At 35.6% G+C, this 25,045-nt stretch overlaps 1 protein-coding gene across 2 annotated transcripts in view; it reads right to left on the reverse strand.

Moving 5' to 3' along the window:
* Positions 1-25,045, reverse strand: part of cher (filamin A protein cher) — a 627,873-nt gene that overhangs the window by 250,492 nt on the left and 352,336 nt on the right. For both annotated transcript variants that reach the window (XM_081762014.1, XM_081762015.1), the window contains 7 exons: positions 23,001-23,165; positions 22,030-22,202; positions 20,417-20,573; positions 19,727-19,856; positions 17,514-17,670; positions 16,604-16,771; positions 14,182-14,312 (listed from right to left, as the gene is read on the reverse strand). In XM_081762014.1, the coding sequence (XP_081618140.1) occupies positions 14,182-14,312; positions 16,604-16,771; positions 17,514-17,670; positions 19,727-19,856; positions 20,417-20,573; positions 22,030-22,202; positions 23,001-23,165 (1,081 nt within the window). The remainder of the gene's footprint in view (positions 1-14,181; positions 14,313-16,603; positions 16,772-17,513; positions 17,671-19,726; positions 19,857-20,416; positions 20,574-22,029; positions 22,203-23,000; positions 23,166-25,045) is intronic.

Here is a 25,045-nt window from a genome sequence, read left to right on the forward strand (position 1 = left end):
TTCTTTCTTCTTGTATGCAGTATGTAATAAGCAAATACATTACACACACAATTAATTATAATGTCAGTGATATATGGTGTTCATTGCGCAAAACACTCCAAACAATAAAGATTCAACTTAGAGTGGAGAAATGCTTATCTTTCGTTTTTCATTATCATTTGGCCATGAAACAAACGCGATAGGTATGCAACCTCCGTATATAAATAAGTATGTGGTGTTGGAATGTATAATGCGTAGGATATGATGCTTTAGTTTTTTTTTCTTCTAATTTCAACACTTCAAGTGTACCCTTAAAAATGTAATAAAGAAATAATGCCCATGTTTTTTTTTTTTTTTTTTTTTAATATTCAATAAGAACTGGACGATCTACATAAAATTTGCAATCGATCAGTGAAAACGTCACCTTTCTAGAGCCTGTAGTTTCCGAGATCTCATCGTCGAAAAGATTGGCCTTAAACATATAAACGTCCACAAACGTATAGTTTAAAAGAACTCCAAAGATGGCAGCACAATTCATCTGCATTGATTTTGGAAAAGGCTTATTAAAATACAAAGGCTTTGAACAATAATTTAAAAAAGATACATTTTATAAAAAACGGGTCTATTTAAAGTGTAAACACTTGAAAATATTTGTCTTTATTAAACGTGAAATCAGAAATAACCGTAAATCAAAAGTTTGAAATCCAAAATGCTATTGTAGCATTTTAATAGATAGATAGACATACTCAAATCTTTGCATAATCCTTATTTGCGTTTAACAAACAACAAAAACTAACATATAAGAGTTGGAAACTATTTCAAATTAATACATTGTTAACAGAATTAGTGTCGTAGGATATAATCTGTCTATTAAAATGCTACAACAGCAATGAAAGCTCTTTTTTTTTTTTTTTTTTTTTTTTTTTTTTGCCCGTCGTCCCGGTTAAAGGGTTTTGCCCTTTCTTCGGGTAAGTGCTTCAGATATAAAAGTTGTATTGAACTTTAATCTGGTTGGTCTAAGAGGTGTACATATATTTAATATTTATTCATTCATTAAGTACACATACATACAGAGGGGTGATTGAAGGGTGAGAAATAACATATAATGAGGTACAAGTATCATATAATGGAATGCCAAGTGTGCAACAGTAATATTGTAGAAACAAAATACATTTCAGCACTAAATTTCATCTTCATCTACTTCTCTGCCCACTGCACCCTGCACTATATTCATTCCAGTTTTGTATTCGTCATAACTCAGCACGGCATGCTAATAAATGGAGGCGCTTTTTTTTAGGGGGTATAGGTCATCAATTATTAAATGATTGGTAAAGATGGTACTCCTACTCCCTGCCATTAGAGGGTTACGCCCTCTCTTTGGCATAGATGTTGGTTGATTTACATTGATTGTTAACACTGTGAGATGGTCAAAGTGCAGCTACACAAACATGAGGAAAAGTGAGCATACAAAACTAGGTGCACTGATAAATAATAATAATAATAATAATAATAATAATAATAATAATAATAATAATAATAATAATAATAATAATAATAATAATAATAATAATAATAATAATAATAATAATAAACAAAATTTAGAATATGTGCAAATATATATACGAGGTGCAAAGCTATTCATATGATGGAAAACAAAATGTATGACAAATGTAATAGAATTTAGAGTAATGATGGTGAGGTATGAGATGAAGTGCTAAGACAACACGACAAGTTGTGTTAGCCAGGGGCGACTCGGGACTGATGAGGACAGGGAGAAGCCCTTGTTAATAGTGAGGATTTCTGTGCTAATATGGAAAAATATTAGGAAGATGATCATTAATGAGGTAAATGTCATATATTTCCCGTTCGACAGCTGTCAGATCTGCATTTTGGACAAACAGAGATATTAAGATGTTTAAAGGTGAATGTTTGTACCAAAATGGAGAATCAGTAAGAGCATCAGTCTGCAAAATGTTCAAGAATAATGGATGACCTGTTTGTATACGTGAAGTTATGTACCTTAGTCGGAGTTCTGCGAGGTGTTTTGTGATGTTTAAAAGTCGATATACTCATATGTAATCCATGTAGGGTAAGGAAGCTTAATACGATACGCCAGTCGAATAGCATGTCGCTCCGTTATGCAGAGTTTTTCGTAATATGACGCAGAAGCATTGCTCCAGGTGGTGTGTCCAAAAGTGAAAATGGGACGGAGGAACACCTTATAGGTATAAAGTATCACTTCAGCTTTTAGACCCCAAGTTGTGCCTATGAGACGACGCAATAGATTTAACCGAATGTTAGCCTTAGCTGTTAGCTTTTTCAGGTGAGCACTCCAAGTGAGTTTTGAGTCGAAGACCACGCCTAAGTAGGTAGCAGTAGGGCTAGGGCGTACTCGGTACCCATCAACATTTACTTGCAAGAGATGTGGATTTCTGTAAACTTTGGATTTCTGTAAACTCTGAAACGTCTGTTTGGAGGTAAAAACACGATTGCTTGCGTCTTTTCTGTATTAATAGTTAAATGCCATCTCTTGCACCACCTGATGTAATTATCGAGAGTTCGTTGTAAAAGAGTATTAAGTTGTTGGATAATTTTACCAAGAGCGAGAAAAGCTGTGTCATCGGCGTATTGAAAAGTAAACACATTGCGTGGAACTGCAGGGATGTCAGAAGCGTAAAGGATATATAAAAAAAAGAGCTGAGAGCCGAACCCTGAGGAACTCCAGTAAGCGGAAAGATAGGCCAAGATAGAGAATTACCGACTGTAACATAAGCAATGCGATTTGTAAGGAAAGGATATACTATTCTCAAATAGCAAAGTGGAAATTTGAATGATTGTAATTTTTTAATTAAGCCGTAATGCAAACTTTATCGAAAACCTTTTCTAAATCCATAAGAATGAGGCAAGAAGGGAAGGCTTTATTACACTGGTTAGTGATTATGGTGCTGAGACGAAGTAGCTGGTCATTTATGGAGAAATTAGGCCGAAAACCTGCTTGATAGATAGGTACTAGAGTTGTTGTCTCAAGATACTTATGGAGACGGCAGACAAAAATTTTCTCAAATATTTTACTGAATACTGATGTCAGTTGAATTGGTCTGTAAGAGGAAACAGAATGTACAGGCTTGTTTGGTTTATGGAACATGTTAATTTTTGAGACTTTCCAATCTGGAGGATAGAAACCAGTTCTGAGGATGAAATTATATATCGCCACCAGTAGAAGTAGGAGTGATTGCGGAGCTTCTTTTATATGTCGATAACATATGTTATCAACCCCAGGAGCTGTGTTCTTTCTCCGCTTTGATGGCAATGTGGAGTTCATCTGTATAATGGGTGTGGTGAGAAGATGTTCACTATCAACGCATGATCTGCAGAAGGTTGTAAAGCAGGAATGCAAGAGATGTCCATCCGTTCAGAGATCTTAGAGGCAGCTGTTGGAGTAAAAACTGTCTGTAGCTGACTAGCAAAAGCGTTAGCTTTCTCTGCGTCTGAGAGGAGAGGAGTGCCATCTGCAATGAGAGGATAAGTTGTTGTTGTATTCTTGCCACTTAGTTGATTAAACCTCTTACAGTTGCGGAATAGATATGCTTCTTCGGATAAGGTATTACAAGTCTTAATCCAACTGCCATGTTTATATGCAGCAAGATAATTACGAACCGCTCGTTGTCATTGACGATGTTGATGAAGATAAACATCATTCCCTGTTCGATAGTATTCATGGAGATGTTGGCGAGCCTTGTGTATTAGAGTGACATACATCGGTGGTAATTTTGGCATGTTGAGAGTCACTTGAACAGTTGGAATGTTATGATGAGCACTGGTTCGTATTGCCTCAGTGAGAGTAGTAAGACACGAAGCCAACTCAGGCTCGGTAGCTGGAGCTGTTACACTAGAAAGAGAGCGTTCGATGTCTTGCCGAAAATGAGGCCAATTTGCTTGGTCAAATCTAGGAACACGTCGCGGAGCTATTACCGGTAGTAGCGGTTATCCTCGAGTTAATGTTAATTTAACAGAATGATAATCGCTTCCGATGGAATCAAGAAGTTCAAGCTGGCAGTCGTTAATAAGATTTATAGATGTGATGACGACATCTGGTGTAGTCTGACTGGTCTGGTGTGAGTAGGAAGGACATGAAGATGCAGCTGAAGATTGTCAGTTAAGAACTGCTGAAAATTTGCCTTTTCGCGAGCACTACGACTATGAATATTAATATCCGCCATGATGATAATATTACGAAAGTTATTGGCTATATATTCAAAATACTGTAATGGTATGGGTTGGCGTGGTCGAATATAGATGTGCTAAAATTAACTATTAATGATGGAAAGTATATAGAGTAAAGTAAGTATTCCGGGAGATCTGCAAAAACTTGAGGAGTGTATGCTCTTACTGAATATTTGGAAGAACAGCCTATTGCAACTCCGCTTTGAGCACGTGCCATATGATCGGGATAGTCATGACGCTGTAGATGATAACCAGAAATATGGGCTAACATGTTCGGTCTTAAGGCGGTTTCGTTAAGTACAAATACATTAATATGTTCCTCATATAATAATGTTTCTAATAGCAGCTTACGTTGTGAAAATGATCGGATATTAACGAATAGGAAAGTAATCCCCATGATGTACAGTAACATAAGCATGGCTTTAAACAGAAGTTTGCAGAGGTCCAACGTGAAAATGAACATAATTGTTAGAATAAGTTGCATGGAGATTGATGTGAAAAATGAATTTTGCGGCAGAGATTATATGGTGTAAGATATGAACACAATGAAATGGAAATATATTTTGTAACACCAAACTGATATAACGAAGAAGATCTTCGATGGTTGGCGGAGGTAATATGGATTGAGTCGGCTGAGTTGTTTTATCAGCAGTTTTTAGTGGTGCCGTCAGTTCTGGATGCTCAGGAGTTGGTGCTGGTTTAGCTTTGCAGCGATAACTGTAGGTAGGATGAAACCCACTGCAAGTGTTGCATTTCGGTGGTCCTTGGAGATTGGGACACGCCTTGGTTTCGTGTAGCCCTGAGCAGTACCCGCATTTAGAAGGATTTGAACAGTTAGCGGTAGTATGATCATTGTAAACCTGACATTTTCCACAACGAATTGGTAACGGTCCTTGAGTTTTGGATGGTTCAACTCTGTGGATTTTCTTATAGATAGGCGCAATAAGTAGTCAATAGTGTCCTGTCGCTTACAAAGAACGCGGATCATGGGCCATTGTTATTTCGAATGCGGAGACATTTATCGACTGATATCCCTTCTTGCGTTAGTTCCTCGTGTATTTCTGCATCTGCTAGTTCAGGTGAGACACCTCTAATGACAACAGACAGAAAAGACGGTTGTCGAGATGGTGGAGGCCGCTTCTGGCTCTATCTGCCAAATTTGTGAGTATAGCACTTTTCCAGAAAATTTCGTAGGAAGCTTTATTCCGTTTGGTAATTCCAAAATTTGGATCTTTGGCTTTCAAAATGTAGCCATTCCTAGTGGAAACTATTTGGACTAAAGTGTCTCGTACAATAGGAACATATTTCATGATTTGCAGAAATATCATTTTGGAATTTGTGAATTTCATATCATAATTTGTGAGTAGAAAATGATAAACAGGATCGAAAGTTGGACTTGTTAAGGAATGGTCTGTAGGCCCCGTAGTTGTATTAGTATGCTGTTGGTTGCTCTTGATATCCATTGATATAATAGGAGACTTTGATCGAACACGTTTAGCAGATTGTGTAGGTTCTGTAGAAGAATGCCTATCTCTAGATGTGCTTTCTATCGGTTGACTTCCCCAAGAGAAGTGGTGAGCACGGCTGCGAGATCCAATGGATGCAATTTGTTCGCGAGAAGTGCTTGGATTTGTCGGAAGTGTAGGTGGTAATCCCATATGTAGACCAGGGAGAGTTTGTCCGTTTGTGTTGCCAGAGTTCGTCATCGTGGTGAAGTAACCAAGGGCCGAAGCCCAAACGAAAATGAAAAAAAGAAAGAAAAGATGATGAACATGTATGAGGTTCAAAAAGCAAGTTGCTCTCCGAAAGTGAATGCGTATTACGACATTTCATCCTAGCTGGCATATTAACTAACACAAGAGAGGTTAGGCTCTTGATTCAGTATGATGAAAGCGCTTTTTTTTTTTTTTTTTTTTTTTTTTTTTTTTTTTTTTTTTGAGGGTAGTGGTTGGAACTAACACTTTATTTCTCTATATGAAATTATGAGGGCATCTTATTATGAGTGGAACTATCTTTATTTTTATTGGTAATTGGAATAAACATTAGTTGTATATAATCTGCCACTAGAGGGTTTCGCCCTCTCTTTTGGCCTGGGGTGTGAGATCATCAATTATTCTTTATTCATATTATGGTCGGTCAGGGAGCTGTGAAAGAATTATTTATTTTAGTCATTAACAAAATCAAAATACAAAGATTATAGCAAAATAAAAGATTAATTTTATATATCAACATCATAAACAAAACGAAATATGAAAACAAAAAGTTATTAAACAAAACAATATTAAACAAAGTATGAAACTAGTAAACAAAGGTGCGAGTGCAGAAAAAATAACATATGTGCAAAAAAAAAAAAGTGATAATAGAAGTAGAGCAAATAAAATTTTGTGATATGTATACAGGGTACTGTTGAAAGAAATTATAGTACATATATAGGACAAATGAATAGTGATGAGTGAGGTGCTCTGGACGTCACAACACAGTAGATGGATGTTAGAACAGACAAATGCATATTAATCTTTTGTCCTGGGGCGGCTCAGGACTGATGAAAGACATATGGATAGCCCTTATTAGTGGGGTGGAGAAACAGTGCTATGATGGGAAAAGATGAGGAATATGTTGCTGGATAAGTTGGTGACGAAAGAATGCTGTGCGATGATGATCTGCTGGAATAGTGCGGAGATATATTGTAACCAGGACGCTGAGTGGTGTATAACAGTATTTATATGCGGATTCTTGCTGTAAGTCTGTAAATATTGTATCAAGAAATATATCCTTACGATTCTGGAGATTCTTGGCTATAAATTTCTCACGCAAGTTGGCAATATGATTAACGAGCGGAGGAAAGTCAATTTTATCATATAGGTCAGTATTGTGATAAGGAAGTTTGATCCGATACGCTAAACGAATGGCGTGTCGCTCTAGAATCTCAAGTCTGTTGTAGAATTTTTGGGGGGGCTGAACACCAAGCTACGTGACCAAAAGTAAGGATACTCCTCATGAATGCTTTGTAGGTGTTAAGTAGTAATTTAGAGTTCAGTCCCCAGTTCTGACCAACAAGGCGACGAAGAAGCTGTAATCTGTTGTTAGCCTTCGTAACAATTTTTTGTAACTGAGGTGTCCATCGCAACTTATCATCGAAGATGATACCTAAGTATGTAACAGTTTTAGAGGAGTGAAGAAGGTGATCGCCTACTCGTATCTGCAACAAATTTGGATTACGCCTAACTTTACTACGACACTTTGTTGGTAGAATAACTAGTGTCTGAGTTTTGTCTTCATTTACTGATAGTCGCCATTTACGACACCATTGCAGAAAAGCTGTAATCGTAGTCTGCAAATGTATGTTAATATGTTGTATTGTTTTACCTAGTGTTAGAAAGGCTGTATCGTCAGCATATTGGAACAGATAAGTATTCGGTGCTGGAGATGGCAAATCTGAAGCACACAAGATGTACAAAAGAGGCGATAAGCTAGAACCTTGCGGTACCCCCGCGTGTGGAAATATTGGGTGTGATAGAGAGTTATTGACGCTGACATAGGCAATACGGTTAAGTATGAACGAATAAATAACTCTGAGATATGAGAGAGGAAGACTCAATTTAAGCAGTTTATAAAATAATCCGTAGTGCCAAATCCGATCGAATGCCTTTTCAAGGTCCATCAGTATGAGACAAGACGAAAGAGATTTATTGTAGTGGTTTATTATGATGGTGGTTAGGCGAAGTAATTGATCATTTATACTGTAATAGGGTCTAAATCCAGCCTGATGAAGTGGTAAAAGTTGATGATCAGTGATATAGGGGTGCAAACGTAAGACCAGTATTTTTTCAAAGACTTTTCCAAGTGTGGACGTTAGTTGAATTGGACGATAAGATTGCACAGAAAGTGCTGGTTTGTTCGGTTTCAAAAACATACAGGCTTTGGATACCTTCCAATCGGAAGGATAGTAACCTGTTCGAAGTATAAATGTATATATTGCAGCCAGAAAAATGAAAAAGTTGGCCGAACATTCTTTCAGAAGTCTGTACGATATTTGGTCAAATCCAGGGGCAGTGCTACGTTTCCGTTTAATGACGGATAGAATATCTCCAGAAGTAATTTCCTGAGTTAAAGGATTATTGTTGTCTAACCTGTGATGGATGGAAGGCTGTAATAGCTGGTTTATTGTTTCTTCGGAAACCTTGGGACTGCTGCGGTGAATGCAGGTAGGAGGTGTAAAGACAGATTGGAGATGGCCGGCGAAAGCATCTGCTTTCTCATTGTCCGTATGTAAAGGTTGATCATTCTGTATAAGAGGATAAGATGAATTTACTTTTTGCCCCGTTAGAAGGTGAAATTTTTTTCCAATATTTCGTTGGATGTGACTCGGTGTTCAGTTGATTACAGGTTTTGCTCCAGCTAATCCGCTTGTGAGCAACAATATAATTATGCACCGTCCTTTGCCACCTACGTGCTTGCGTTAGGTACTCTGGGTTCCGCGTTTTTTCGTATTCTCGAAAGTAATAGCGAGATTTGCGTACAAGAGCCAAACATTGAGGAGGTAATATTGGCTGATATGTTTTACCTCGATACTGAGGTATATGTTTGTCAGCGCTATTTCTTATAGCCTCTACAATGCTATGCACAGTACTTTCAAGCACGGATTCAGTAGTAGGTGGTGCTAAATGAACAAGAGCGACATCTATATCAGAGCGATATTGATCCCAGTTCGCTTTGTCATACAGCTTGATAGTTCTTAAAACTGGTTCAGATTGTTGTCTTTTATGGTTAACGATCACTTTTATTGGAAGGTGGTCGCTGCCAATACAATCCAGAATCTGTATGGTGCATTTATCGACAATGGAAACAGTACTAATAACATCAGGTGTCGTCTGACTGCTTGGTCGCGTATGTTTAGGTAGCTGATAAACATGTCCATGCAAATTAAGTGATATATGATCGTGAAATTGTTCTTTATCTTGTACAGAGCGACTATGAATATTAATATCGGCTAATATTATGAGATGTCGAAATTGATGGAACAAGTAAGTGAAAAATTCAAGAGGAATGACGTTACCGGGACGAACGTAGATTGTAGCCACTGTTAGTGCAAGGTTTGGAATGTAAACTGTTGTCACTAGGTGCTCTGGTAATTGATAATGCAGTGCAATAGAGTGGTTTCTATGAGTGATTTTATTACGTATTCCGATTGCAGCGCCGCCTTGAGCTCTTGCATTGTGGTCTGGGTAATCACATCGAAGAAAGTTATATCGAGGAAAACGAATATATGTAGTTGGTTTGAGCGCTGTTTCATTTAGAAGAAAGATGTATATATTCTCCTCAAGTAGTAATTGCTCAAACAGTATGCGATGTGACGGTAGGGAGCGAATGTTCATGAAAAGAAGTGCAAGAGCCATAATCGCATAAAACATTATGAACTTAGACTGCGGTGTCTCTCGGTACAATGCGGAAATGAACATAGGGCCCAGAATATGTAGCATACAGATTAACTTGAAAGATAGCTGAGGCTGCTGCAATAACGTGATCCAGAATAAGTTGGCGTTGGAAAGGAAATATATTTTGAAGGATAAGCGTAATGTAACGGAGAAAGTTTTCAACAATTAATGGAGTTGTAATAGATTGTGACACTGGTACTGTTGAGTCTGTAGTCCGTAGTGGGACAGTCATCTCAGGATGTTCTGGGTTTGCTGCTGGTTTAGCTTTACATTTATAGCTATAGGTCGGATGAGTGTCACTGGAACAAGTAGAACAGTGCGGGCCCTTTCCTGTATTTGGACAATCTTTAGTTTCGTGAGTGCCAGTACAATACCCGCATTTCGCAACATTCGGACATTTTGCAATTATATGTTGATTATAAACTTGGCACCGCTCACACCGAATTGGGAGAGGGTGATTGGTACGAGATGGTTCTACCCTGTGACGTTTTTTGTATATAAATGCGCCCTCTTGCAACAGAATATCAATGGCTGATTGAGAAGTGGGATGAAAGCGCCTGAACTTCAACCTCTAACTTTGGATTTCAAACCTTTGATTTACGGTTATTTGTGACTTCACGTTTTAAAAAAGACAAACATTTTAAAGTATGTCTACTTTAAATAAATTATTTATTAAAATACATTTTTTACAAAGTTCATATTTTAAAATTATTTTTCAAAGACTTTGTATTTTAATAAGCCTTCTCTAAACTTAATGGAAATAAATTGTGCTGCAATCTTTGGAGTTCTTTTAAACTATATGTTTGTGGTCAATTCTTTCGACAATGAGATCTCGGAAATTACAGGCTCTAGAAAGATGACGCTTTCACTGATCGATTGCAAATTTTGCATAGATTGTCCAGTTTAATTGAATATTTAAAAAAAAACAAACATGGACATTATTTCTTTATTACATTTTTACGGTACACTAGAAGTGTTGAAATTAAAAAAAAAAAAAATCTAAAGCACCATATCCTACGCATTATACATTCCAACACTGCATAGTTGTATATAGGGGTTGTATATGTCACAGGCGTTTGTTTCATGGCCAAATGATAATGAAAAAGGAAGGATAACCATTTGCCCAGTCTAAGATGAATCTTTATTTTTGGAGTGTTTTACCCAATGGACACCATATATAATTGTATATATAATGTATTTGCTTATTACATACTGCATGCAAAAAAAAAGAAAGAAAAGAAAAAAAGAAAACACTGATTATACAAGAATTAGAAACTTCAAACGGAAGTAGGCTCAAATCTTGCAAACGGTGCGAGATATTGAAAAAGTAGTCGAAAAAATCTCCCCTTTATAGTATAATTGGCCAATTTTTATCACGACGTCTTTAACTTTTGTCTGTAAAGGGACATGTACAAATGTTATCAGGAATAACAAGGAGATTCATGCTCATATGTGAATGAGGCTCTGTGTAGAGAGCGCAGGTTCAGCTTGTCTATCTATTAAAATACTACAAAAGCTATAAAAGCGTCTTTTTGTTTTGTTTTGTTTTGTAAAGGGTTGGGGAAATGAAATCTTTAAGTTTTACGTCCCACGGTTATGCCGGTGAGGCTAAAGGAGACGGTGATAATGAGAGATGAATGAAAATGGTGGAATGAAGAAAGTGGGAGGAAACGGGAGAACTCCGAGAAAACCCACGAGCACGGTGTTTGTCCACCACAAAGTTCACTTGGCGGGGGCTGGGATCGAACCCGGGACCCCAAGCACCAAAGGTGAACGCTCTACCACTGAGCCACCGCGCCCCCCTGTAAAGGGTTAGGGATTTAGAAAATTATTTATTCATAATTTCATTTCAAATAATATTTCTAACCCTAGCCATTAGAGGGTTACGCCCTCTCACTGGCACAAATTTTAGTACACTGTTGTTTAAAGGATTTGATGATGGTCTATGTGCAATTATCAAAAACAAAGTTTAATGGAATTATCAAAAACAAAGAATGGTGCAACTAGGAAACTTTTTTTTTTTATTTTAGTGTTTAAGAAATAGTATATAGGCATTGAGGTGCTTTATGAAATAAATATGGTGACTGTGAAAAATGAGATGCAGTGCGTGCACACCACAATAACAACCACATTGTTAAGAAGACAAATGCAGATTAGTTCTTCTGTCTCGGGGCGGCTCGAGACTGATGGTGACATGGGGAAAGCCCAGTGTTAGTGTTGAAATTATACATGGTGCATAGATGGAAACAAATGAGGGAGATGATCACCTATATGATAAATATGGAAGATATCGCGCTCGTCGGCGGTAGGATGCTCAGTATTAAGATACATCGTAATAAGTATATTTAATGGCGTGTGCAAATACTTATACGGGGCGTCAGTTTTAGCATCTGCTTGTAGGGTATCGAGAAGAAATGGGTGTGAGACTGGTAGACGAGAGAGTATATATTTCAAGCGGGTATCGGCGAGATGTTGAGTCAGTTGAGGAAAGTCAATGTGCTCATATGTGCCTGTGATATGGCAGCCTGATACGATGTGCAAGTCGAATGGCATGACGCTCGAGTGTTGACAAACGGTCATAGAAATTCGTGGGAGCGTTCCACCAAGCGATGTGTCCGAAAGTTAAGATAGGTCGAAGGAACATTTTATATGTATTTAGGAGCAAGGCACCGTTTAGTCCCCAAGTAGTGCCAGTTAGACGGCGGAGAAGATTGAGCCGGATATTAGCCCTTTGAGATATTTTCTCAAGATGAGCCCTCCAGTTGAGTTTGGAGTCGAATACCACCCCGAGATATGTGGCCGTAGTAGTTGGTTGAAGAGAATGATCGTTAAGTGTGACTTTAAGGTTTTGTGGATTGCAATGAACCTTGGAGCGGCGTTTTGGGGGTAAAAAGACCAGTGCTTGCGTTTTGTCACTATTGACAGTAAGTTTCCAAGTTTTGCACCATTGCATAAATCCATTGAGAGTGGATTGTAATGCCGTGCTGATCTGATGCATTGTCTTGCCCAGAGCTAGAAAGGCCGTGTCATCGGCATATTGAAATAAGAACACGTTTTCCGTAGGTTTTGGTATATCAGACGCATATAGTATATATAAGAGCGGGCTGAGGGCAGAGCCCTGTGGAACGCCACAATACGAAAAAATAGGATGTGAGATAGCAGATCCTTTGTAAACATATCCAATTCGATTTACTAAAAACGAATATATGATACGTAAGTAGCAGATCACGAGGTTTAGCTTCTGTAACTTTTGAATAAGACCATAATGCCATACTTTATCGAAAGCCTTTTCAAGATCCATTAAAACGAGCAGGATGGAAAGACCTTGTTCTTTGATTTGTTGTTATTGCAGAGAGCCGAAGTAGCTGATCGTTAATGGAAAAGGTTGGTCGAAAACCTGCTTGGTGTATGGGCAATAAGTTATGCTCTTGGATATGTAAATGAAGCCGTTGGACAAGAATTTTTTTCAAACAGCTTACTGAACACTGTTGTCAGTTGTATTGGGCGGTAAGAAGTCACAGAATGTACTTGTTTATTAGGCTTAAGAAACATGCAGATTTTGGATACTTTCCAATCCGCAGGGTAAAAGCCGGTGCGGAGAATAAAGTTGTAGACTGTAAGTAATGGATTTATTAAAAAAATATATTTCCACTTGATATCGTGTTACTTCTACGAATTTGCTACAAACGCACTCCAACATCTGGGGGCGTGGCGGCTCAGTGGTAGAGCGTTCACCTCTGGTGCTTGGGTTCCCTGGTTCGATCCCCGCTCACGCCGTGTGGACTTTGTGGTGGTCAAACACCGTGCTCGTGAGTTTTCTCGGGGTTCTCTCGTTTCCTTCCACTTTCTTCATTCCACCATTTCATCCATTTCTCATCATCACCGTCTCCTTTAGCCTTACCGCCATAATCGTGGGCGTAAACTCAAAGATTTCATTTCATTTCTTTTACATTTCAATATCTATACATAGCATCTATTCACTTCCTTTGTGAGTCTCCTATCCTTTACTTGTGTAAGTAAGGAGACATGCACAGTGGGAAGAGGATTCATGGTCATAACAGAACGATGCGCTGAGTAGACAGCACAGGTTCAGCTAGTTTGATATTAAACATCAAACACAAATCTTAATATCATAATATAACTTTAATATCAAAATATCAGAGGTTAATTGTATCCATAAAAAAGAAAAGTTACTTCTACATTTAATAAGGAATATATCATTCAAATAGAAGTTTCGTGTCTGAAAATGTCTACTACTGATCTTCAGAGCAAATTCTAGACTTGTAGGCTTCTTATAAATCACTATAATAAACGTCTACATAGAAAGAAGTCAATTTAAGTTAGTTACTTATCATTGATTTTTAATTTAGAACCTGTAAAAGAACACATTGTTGGAATATAAGTTGGAAAATACATGCTTCCAAATTCACTCATGACAGAATATGTGGTTTCTATCTGTGATGACCTTTGCCACTACTAAGAAAAACACAAAATTCTAGTGTCTAGAAATGTATAGAAAACTTTTTCTAATTTATATACTCACCTTCCAGAAGTAGATCTTATTCTGCATGTAACAGCGCCATAACCAGCATTTTTCGCGTTTACAGTAATACAATATTCCTCCCCTATCGTAAGAGTATGTTGGATACCTTCTGTGATCTTGCACTTATCCGCCTAAAAATAAAACGGGGGGAATATTACTCATGAATAACAAAAATGGCGTTAAATGATGTTCCGTGCTAAATTTCTTTAAACATTTCTTCACAAAAAGAGATCCAAGCACAATATTATCACAGCTAATCATTTTGGCTCGTACACCTGATGTCCATTATATATATTTAGCCGTATATATATATATATATATATATATATATATATATATATATATATATAGGGTGTTTCAAAACAACACCGACAACGTTTGGGAGGTGATTCCTGACATCAAGATAAGACAAAAGTATAGACCAACCTGGGTGCACAAGTGCTTCCTTTCGGAGTTAAGGGCTGCCGAAAACATGAAAAAATGAACTTTAAAGGTCTATAGTTCCTAAACTATGGGACTCGCCGTAGTCGGGCCAGGAATTCACTTAGGAGCTAATATGTGCCCTATCCAAATATTCATGTTTCAGAATCCTGCGGTACTTCCGCAACAATTTTTATAGAGGTAGTTGGTAAGTACTTCAAATGATATGCTCATACCAAACTCGCTCTATAGAAATTGTTGCATGAATACCTTAGGACTCTGATACATGGATTTTTGGATAGGGTACATACTAGTTCCTAAGTGAAGTCTTGACCCGACTACGGTAGGTCCCATAGTTTTGGATATATGGACCTTGAAAATTCCTTTTTACGTGTTTTCGGCAGCCTATAACTCTGAAAAGAAACATTTGTGCATCCAGGTTGGTCTATATTTTTTTTGTCTTATCTTGGTGTCAGAAATCACCTCCCAAACGTTGTCGGTGTTGTTTTGAAACACCCTGTATATATGAGCTCCAACCAGGAATCGAGCCCAGGTCTCTCCCGCGACGAAGACGCGTACGCTAACAATTTAGTCACAAAGGAGTTCGATTAATTCTTACTTCGGCAACTTTCCACTGGATGGCATCGTCGTATCTACGCCTTTAGTGACGTGAAAGACTTGTCAATACAGCATGTATAAGGTTGAGTATTTATCATGAAACTTACGATACGCCATTTACGCTGGGATAAATTTAGTTCACTGCTAAGATTTATTTTCGAACACACTTAAACGACGAGGCGTATTTCTATCTCGTTGTATACATAAACAGTTAAATCAATATATATATTTGTCAATAAATAATCCACATGTGAAGCATATAATACCTTTGAACTTAAAGAAATTGGAACTTCGGTGTAAGATTTAAAGACAAAGAATATACTTTGCTTTTCCTTTCGAAACAGCAATGACTAGCAAGCTCGATTAGAACTTAATTATGCATTTTCCTTGCTCAAAGTTGACAAACGTGAATATATTTTACAGAAAAACAGAGCTACGTTCCACCCGCATGTCACTATGACGTTCCTGAGAGATATTTTTGATGACCACATGATGGCTGAAGACTTGAAGACCATAAGATCACTGCACCTATCGACTACTTTACTTCTTCTTGCATAGTATATAAAGATTGTTGTGTGTCGAGATAAGCTACGTGCTTGGTATGAGCTCAATCACATCACCACAAGACAGATTGAAGTCAACAATGATATAAAATAAGACCATGGAAAAAGATTCTACAATACGCAAAACATGTTTTCTCCTGCATCAAAACTAGTGGTAAACATTGCAAGAGGTATTGACTGACTCAAATATTGTAGTTAATTACATACTTAAAGACATGTATAAATTTCATGGAGATATTTAAATTCTACTAAAACAGACTTCTGTAATTTGTGTGCAAAATTTGATCACCCTGTATAATAAATTATTTTATATAAACATTAACGTAAGCCTAATTTTTTAAACAAAACTCAACATGAAGTGAAGAAAATTTTAAAAAGAAACATTTCAATTTAAATTATTTACTTGTTTACAATAAATTTATTTCCAGCTCAATACTTATATAATTTCTATTTCCTTTTCTGATGTCTGATTATAAAAAACAACCAAAGGATATGACAAATTAACAGATCATTGTTCCAATTCTATCACCATCTCACGATCTAATTTACAAATTATACACTATTGAACAATCAAATTATTTCGTTTCAGTATTCCACTTGAGAATAAAATAAGGCAAGTTTAAACATAAAATAATTTCACTAACCAGAAAGTTTACTACAAACTCAAGAGTTAAGTCTTCCTAATTTTAATTTGGACTGAAATATATAGCAGAAAAATATATGAACCTATACCTGTTATAAATGGCTGGAATTATTATTATTCGAAATATACAAATTGTCTTAAGTTAAATATCAAACGACTCTTTGCAGACAACACTTACACTGCCTGTTGCATATGCTTGCACGTGGAATGGAGAATGAGGAACTTCTTTACCGCCATATTTAACACTGACTTTATATCGTCCACAATCATCAGGAATATAAGAGGCTTTGAAGGTGCCGTCACCATTGTCTGCAATTTTGACCTTCCTTGGATAGCCATCAGGACCCTGAAATTAAATTTATACTAATTATATGACAAAAATTTAACAACAATAATTACCTAGCATATTCATGGCAATAAACTTTGAACTTGGAAATAAACTAACAACATTAGTATTTTAGTCAGTACTTTCTTACACGTAATTATTTGCTGTCAAATTGACGTTCACAATTATCTTAACAATTCATACTATGGATAAATAGTCTACAGACTAAGTAGTAGGTTTATGCATTGAAACAGAACATAACATTTAAGTGTTCAATACTAATGTAAGTTACATATAGCAAATTACCCACATTGCAGCAAGTGATTTCGTGTATGTCCATAACTTTGTGTGTGTGGGGGGGGGGAGATCATAATGTACGAATTCCAAAATATAGAGAAGTTACAAAATCTTAATATTTGCAGCTGAGACAATAAAGACGCTTTAAATGCATTATTGTGCGCACAAGTCCTCAATTTTCTAGTTTTACTCTATCTATAAATATAAGTTTACTATTTGCTTCATGGTTTATCAAGACGGTTGCAATCGGTTCAAGAATTATATAACCTCATACAACTTTTCAATCTGATTGAATTAAATCTACTGTTCTGTAACATAAATTCGTTGCAATTTTCTGCAGATGACCGAAATTTTTTTTTCTAATGAATCAGTTAATTGATAAGATCATAAATAATAAAAATGAATAAAACTGTCTTGACATATACCCATTTTAAGCAAACTATATACACAAAACTGACGCACTTACCAAGACTTGAACCTCCAAATCACCATAGCCAGCTTCATTGGTGTCGATTATAAAATCAGCAGGAATAGAGGCAGGAATTCCTTTATTTGATATACCAGAACCATGAACTTTAACTTTCCCAGGCTCAACTGTAGGACGGACTTTCATCTGGAATGGGCTGAAATCAAACAGAATTAAGCTGTTGTTTCAAAACCTATGAGTCAGTACAATAATTAATAATAATTCTAATAAATGTAATAATTCTAAACAAACAAAAAAAAAAAAAAAAACACACACACACACGGTGGCTCAATGGTATATCCCTAACGTCTGGTGCGAGGGATCCCTGGTTCGATCCTAGGACATGGGATTTCGTAGTGGACACCATCATATTTGTGGGCTTTCTCGTGGTTCTCTCGCTTCCTTCCACATTATCATTCCATAAATTCCTTCGTAATCATTTAGACTAAAGGAGATGGTTGACTAATGAAAGTAAAAGGCATAACTGTGAGACATAAAACTAGAAATGGTACTTCATTTGTTTAAAAAGCATGAAAACTAGAAATTGTACTTCATTTGTTTAAAAAGCATGAAAACAACAACAACTTTTGTGCCTGTACATCAACGGTTGAAAAAAATACGTTTTCTCGTCTCTCTACGTCAGTTGTGAAATGAAATGAAGTCTATCTTTTACGCCGGCTAGGCTAAAGGAGATAGTGATGATAAGAAGTGAATGAAATGGTGGAATGAAGAAAGTGGGAGAGAATGGCAGAACCCCAAGAAAACCCCCACATACGGTGTTTGTCCACCACAAAGTTCACTTGACGCGAACTGGGATCGAACCAAGGATTCCACGCACCGGAGGTGAACACTACCACTGAACAACCGCGGTCCCTCCACGTCAGTCGTGTAGAATTCTAGCAAACAAATAGCATTCGCATTCTGTGGACCAAAATCCTCATGTACCAAATCTCGCAACTTTAAATTCAGCAGTCCAAAAGACGTAACAGTGAGATAACCCTTTTCCCTCGGAGATTGATATTTAAAAAATGTATAACCTGCAGCAAACGACAATCATATAAATGACGATCCCAACCGATTTTTGACATGAAGATGGGACCTACAAAGAAGTGTTTTCTTTCATATAATATGTAGCTGTATAAATATTCCCCGAATCAAAATTTATTTTTGTTTCTAAGATCTAAAAAACTCTTCCTGAAGTAGAGACCTAGCTAAATTGCTTTATCGGCTCATAACAGTAGATTCATTCTATTTCGTGCTGATTAATCACCACATTTTACTCAAAACTAGCTTTACCAAAACCGCGCTTATCAAAGATGCACTTTTACAAAATGTGTATATGGTAAGTGAAATCATGTTCCACGGTTTCCATGATCAGTTGGCTCAATGGAGTGAAATCATGATAATAACCTAAGTATCCGGAGGAAATGTATCTATTGGTGAAGGAACTGTCCAATATTACTTCCAACAAACAAATTACAACTTTATTTCTATCATATTAGCTGAATACTCGTTCTTCACACAGGATAGTAGGTTTATGGATAGTATTTGAAACCTCTTCCTTCCTCCCCTCTCCTCTCCTCCCCTCCCCTCTCCCACACACATACACACACCTTAAATACGGATTTCAATGAAAGCGTAATTTTGGAATTTGGAAAGTGTAACGAAAATTTTCAAAAACATTGAGAGCCATTTTTAATGAGAAGTTTATACGCAGAGTTTCATCTTCCTAACTTGATGGGCTCGTGAGATACTGCACTTTTGATATAAATATTGAAGGTCTCTATCCTCCTCAGGTTGTGCCATTTAATCAAAGTAACATGACAAAAACTTAGCGTGAGGTAGGAACTAACTATGTTCCAAAACTCATTTCAGACTGTTCAACAGTTTCCCCGAGATGCAATTACAGACAATGTCGCTTTCAATGTGAAGAAACAAATTATAGAAAATAATAATTTTCAAACACACTTCTTCGTTTTTAATGAAGACTTTATATACCGAGCGTCATGTTCCTAACTTGATGAGTTTGTGAGATACACAATTTTTTTCATAAATTATAATCCCCTTCATTCCCCGTTAAGATATCCATTTTAATTAAAATAACATGATAAACTCAACGATTCAGCAGTTTTCCCATAATTTAATCACAAACAAGATCACTTTCTCCTTTATGTATTGGATTAGTATTTACAAGACGGTAAACTTTTCCTTACCTATTAGGAATTTCTTTCCCATCCCATGTGATACTGGCTTTAACTGTAGAGTCTTCCGGAGGTGGAAGATAAGTCACATCGTAAGTTCCATCGCCGTTGTCTCGTATTTCAGGCTTCTTAGGCAAAGGACCTATAATTATATGCATTAGTATTTAGTATATGGCATTCAGCTTTCTTTCTTGAAAGAAAAGTACATATGTTTTCTTTAGAAGTTGTATAGTTATTAAGATAACATTAGAAAGAAGTGTATATCCTTGATTCTCTTTAAACCTTTTGCTTAAACATAAGTAACTGAAAATAACTTCAGTATTTTATTCCATACTCAATCTCTAAATATTACAAAATTTGTCACATGTTAATGGCTTCACTATTATCTTTCATTGAAATTTACAGTATATTCAGAATAGCACAAACGTGTAAAATCAAATATATTGATTATATGACTGGGATAAAGTGAAAGTGTTGTGGTCAGTGCTTCAGAGAAACATTTTACTACTTGTACATACTTCCAATTCTTTAAAGATATTATTGTATCGCCTTCACATAACTTTATAGTTAGTAGAAATTACATTTTTAGTGAATAATACAGTCTTCTAACAGAATGATTTATCTCTTGAAATAAACGAAACACCATTTATAAAAACACTTTAGCTTTAACCAGTTCTCATATTAAAATGTATATTGACATACCTCTCTCACTTCGAATATTTACACCAAGAGGAGCTTTTCCAGACTTTGAAGCGTCCACTTTGAAATTTAATGGTATTCCTGCTCTACATTTGTTTGCATCTAATCCTGGACCATAAGCCTTTACCAGATTTGCATCTACAGCTTTATCTACAGGTACCTATTGAGTATGATAAACATGTTTATGTAAACCATAGAGGTACTATACTATGGTAGGTTAACTAAAAGTAAATTGTACTCCTTGTTATGTATATTGTACTCTTTGTTCATATTATGTAACATTGATAAATAGATGCAATCAATACTACTATTATTTTCTTTCAAATATGGAATTACAAGCAGAAGTAAAACCCAATATTTCTGATGTTATCGAGAATATTGGTCAAATGAACACAGTTGAAAGGGAAGGCTTTTCAAGCAACACGTAATGTTTCTTTCCTGTATTTAACATTCATACTTTGTCAATAATAATAATAATAATAACAGGAAGATGATTATTTTTTTCAAAACACAATGTTACTCTTATCTCGTTCAGTTTCTAGTCGTACTGACGCTTTGGTGGTCACGTCAGCAGAAAATTTCCCAGTATACTTTTAAGAACTTCTTCCCTTTTATAAATAGTATAAAAGTAAAATTTAACACTAATTAAAATTGACTGTGAAAGTTGAGCGAAAATCTTATTCAATCTTAAATAATCAATTGTCAAATATTTTATTATAATCCGGTGTACGGTGTACTTGCATGTGTAAAGCGCAGGGGAAATAATATCTAACTGTATTGAATTTTAGAAAGAAGAATTCTTGATAGAAATTGTTTACATCACGTAATTTTTGTCAAAGAATCCTGTGGTGCCTATTGCTAATTAACTATGTGGTCGAAAGTGTAAAAGAAATGAAAGATTTGTCTATCTGAACATTTTCGGTATTTTATTTCCGATTTAATATTTTTCGGAAAATTGTCCCTAAATATCTCTTGCATATCCGCAGTTACTAATAAACAATATGAGCTTAAAGCAAGAACGAACAAACAAACGAAAGAAAGAAAGAAAAATCAAAAACGAATAAAGATGTAATTTAAAAGAAAATCAAACAAAAAAAATCCATAATGGATTTTTAAATATTGAAACTTCCATTGACCTTGTTAAATTTACAACTATACACTACTTGTACAACTGCGAATGATTTGCTCTCATTACGTGGCCTGATAATAAACATATACTTAAAATCTACAAATACTTCATGTAACTTGCATTTCAAAATATTTAGTTTTGATGAAAAGTTTTTTTTTTTTTTTTTTTTTTTTTTTTTTTTTTTTTTTTTTTTTTTTTTTAATGAACATTCACATGCAAAATTGCATATGAACATATTACCTATATTGTAAGTTTAAAGTTTTCTTCTTGGAAAATTACATATTTACCTTTCTCCCAAATTATAAGCATTTTGTTTTTCAAGTACGTTTCGCAGAATATATGTACAAAAAGGGTATTGTAACGATAATGTATTTTGCTCTATGCAACATTTTGAATTATTGAAGAAAGAAAGAAAGAAAAAAAAACAGTAACACTTAGTAAATATCAGGAAACATAAATAGAATGATTTACACTGAAATATACTTACTTTAAAGGGAGAGCCTGGTATATGTTGATCGGCAAATTTTATGCTGACATCGTATTCTCCCGCTTCAGTAGGAATGTACTCGACAGAACATGAACCGTCACGATTGTCCTTGCATGTCATTTTAGCTTCAGATGGGCCTTCGATAGCCAATCCAAGACCTCCGGTACCAGCACCTTAGATATAAGAAACTTGAATTATTGCATGCCACTAAACTTAACTCTTTTAAATAAGCACTAAAGCTGACAGGAAGCTGGAATTTGCTATACGTAAGTCCTGAAGCGTAATTGCTAAATTATAACTTCTAAAAGATGTGTATCGGATAGTATAGGAAAGATAGATATGCAAAATACATGACAAATATAAGATGAATACAACATTTATTGAAATTATTGAGTGAAATTGCTACATTATTATCAAGCAAGACTCTGGCATCATCCGTTTCTATTAATAAGCCATCTCGAGTCGTCCTCGAGATTCAGATCGAAAGTGTTAAGCCCAGAATAATCGTTGCTGGGTTAATATACTTGCTTTCATGATACAATGAATAAGCCTCTTAATTATAGAAATAATTTCCCTTTTAAGCACACAAACAATCCCTTTCATTTTATTTTATCAAAGGGATCAAATAATCGAGTATTTCAAAAGCACGTATAAACTTCGTAAAATTAGCCTAACTCAACAATATCTGCAGTAATACAACTCATAAAATTTTATTTCAGTTTTCTACGAAGGTAAGTTGAACTTACTTCGTTCTTCAAATCCTACTTTCAAATACATCAAATAAAGAAAAATGCATAGATTTCATTACAGATATTGAGAAGGTACTGAAAAATATATTTAATGTAGGAGATACTTATCATAACTCAAAATTTTCCCCAACGTCAAAGCAAACAGAAAAAGGGAGAACTTAAATATATAGCAAATCTTACTCCAGATCTTTAGTCAGTTAATTTATAACCATTCCTTCTTACCTTTCGTTTCCACAGTAAATATATTCGATTTTTCCACGAAGCCTCTTTCCAAACCTGGTCCAAATGCACGACATTTCTTCGGATCACATCCTCTGCGAACGTTTACTACGAAAGGTGATCCAGGGATGGGCAGTCCATCATACAAAATGTCAATTGTATGACGACCTGTAAGAAAACAAAAATTGATAATTAAAATAGTTTGAAGAATCTAAGAAAGAAAGAAAAGTTCTACAACATTGTATTAATACATTAAGTTAGTTACATATGTGAAAATTGCAACACCAAGAAAGATATGTATGAGTAGAATGAAATTTACATGACACAGATTCGTTACATGACTGCAGCAATTACTAAAATTTCAGACCAGTGCAATATTTTTAATCTTGCTAAATCAATATAGCGTCATGGCTCGACGTTTTGCAGTCTCTGCACGCCGTGGCATAAAATCAAACAAGTGTTGCGTATGTTTCAGGAATAGGATTTAAAGCTACATATATTCCAGTCCACAAGACACCAATACTATAAAAAACACTACATGGATCACTATCAATTTTGGCCAGGATATAGAGGTTCAAAAGTTAGGAATTGAGATCGCTTATGGAGATAACCTCTGAACCGGAAGTGGCAGAAACCAAACCAATCATTTCTGGTCTTTTACATTTATCATCGTAGAGAAAAAAAACGGTAATAGATAGCCAGAAGCGGTTTCCTACAATAGATTAATGGTACCAACAATATCTTTCATCTCCATTCTCAGCTTTCTACCAAACTCGGAAGCGATAGAAATTAATTTAAATTTCCTGTTTCAATCTTCATCTATATAGAGCAAAAACTAAAAGAGATATCAAGAAGCGTTTTTTTTTCTGCAATCGATTTAGCGTTCTGAGTATAGGAACCATATTTTCTTAACCTTCTATTCAAACCGTAAGCGATTGATTTCTGCCCCTTCCGGTTTGAATATTGATCGCTAAAAATGGTAATAAATATCAAGAAGCTGTTTTCTACAGAAACGTACTAAAATCTACGGTTTCAATACTGAGATGTCATACAAAGCAAATTCTTACAGTATTGTACACGTGACACTGCTATTTGTTCATTAAATTGGTTACACAAAATATAGGAGGTGTGGGTTCAAATTTAATTGTGTAAATCTAAATTAGAAAGTGAACTCAGCACATTCTAAGCATCATTTTGTTTCCTGTTTATTTTCGCATACAATATTTAACATTTGTCTGAAAAGAAAAACAATTTTAGAAATAAAATAGCGACTATTGTAATTTTTCTTAAAAGTTTTTTTCTTTTTTATTTTTTTAATCAATTCTACTTATAAGTTACTTTCCCTTACATTGGAATTGTAAATTGGGAAAGAAACCATAAACTCACCAAGCAATGACTATTGAATAAAATACTTGTGAAAATTTTTGCACTGTCTTACAAATCCTGCCCCACAGAATTTATCTCCAGAGAGCTTTAATTGATTGTTATTTCGATAATAATACGACTAAATAACATAACTAAGCACGTATTTGATTAAAATGTTTAATTTTCCTTCTGACATAATGCACTGTTTTCATTGCTTAGTTTTCGAACATTTCACTTACAATATTTGCATGACAATCATTTTTCGGCAAATAACCTCATTTTCACTTCCTAGATGCAATACTATTAGATGTTTAGTTTTGCGAAAATAATAGAAGCCAACACTCAATAAGTAAAGGTCTCTTCTTATTACTATTGTTTTATTACATTTTGTTTCTTGTTTCATTTCATAGGATTATACGAAACGTGAAAATATGATTCGAGTAGAACGAAATGGCCTGTGAGTCAACATTTGGCTATATTATATTACGCCTATTTGTTGTAGAGAATCATAATGGAGTACACACATTTTTTCAATTGTGTCGGCAAAATACTACTATAGAAATTTCAGTATATGTACATATCTTTTAGTTTTTCAGAAAAATATTGTAACACAAGTAGTGCTACTATAAGTGCCCTTAAGACCTTAACACAACACGCATCATCCTAATCGTTCCGATTCACCT

This window comes from Thermobia domestica, chromosome 6 (genome assembly GCF_964235325.1).
Source record: "Thermobia domestica chromosome 6, izTheDome1.hap1.1, whole genome shotgun sequence".
Taxonomy (NCBI): domain Eukaryota; kingdom Metazoa; phylum Arthropoda; class Insecta; order Zygentoma; family Lepismatidae; genus Thermobia; species Thermobia domestica.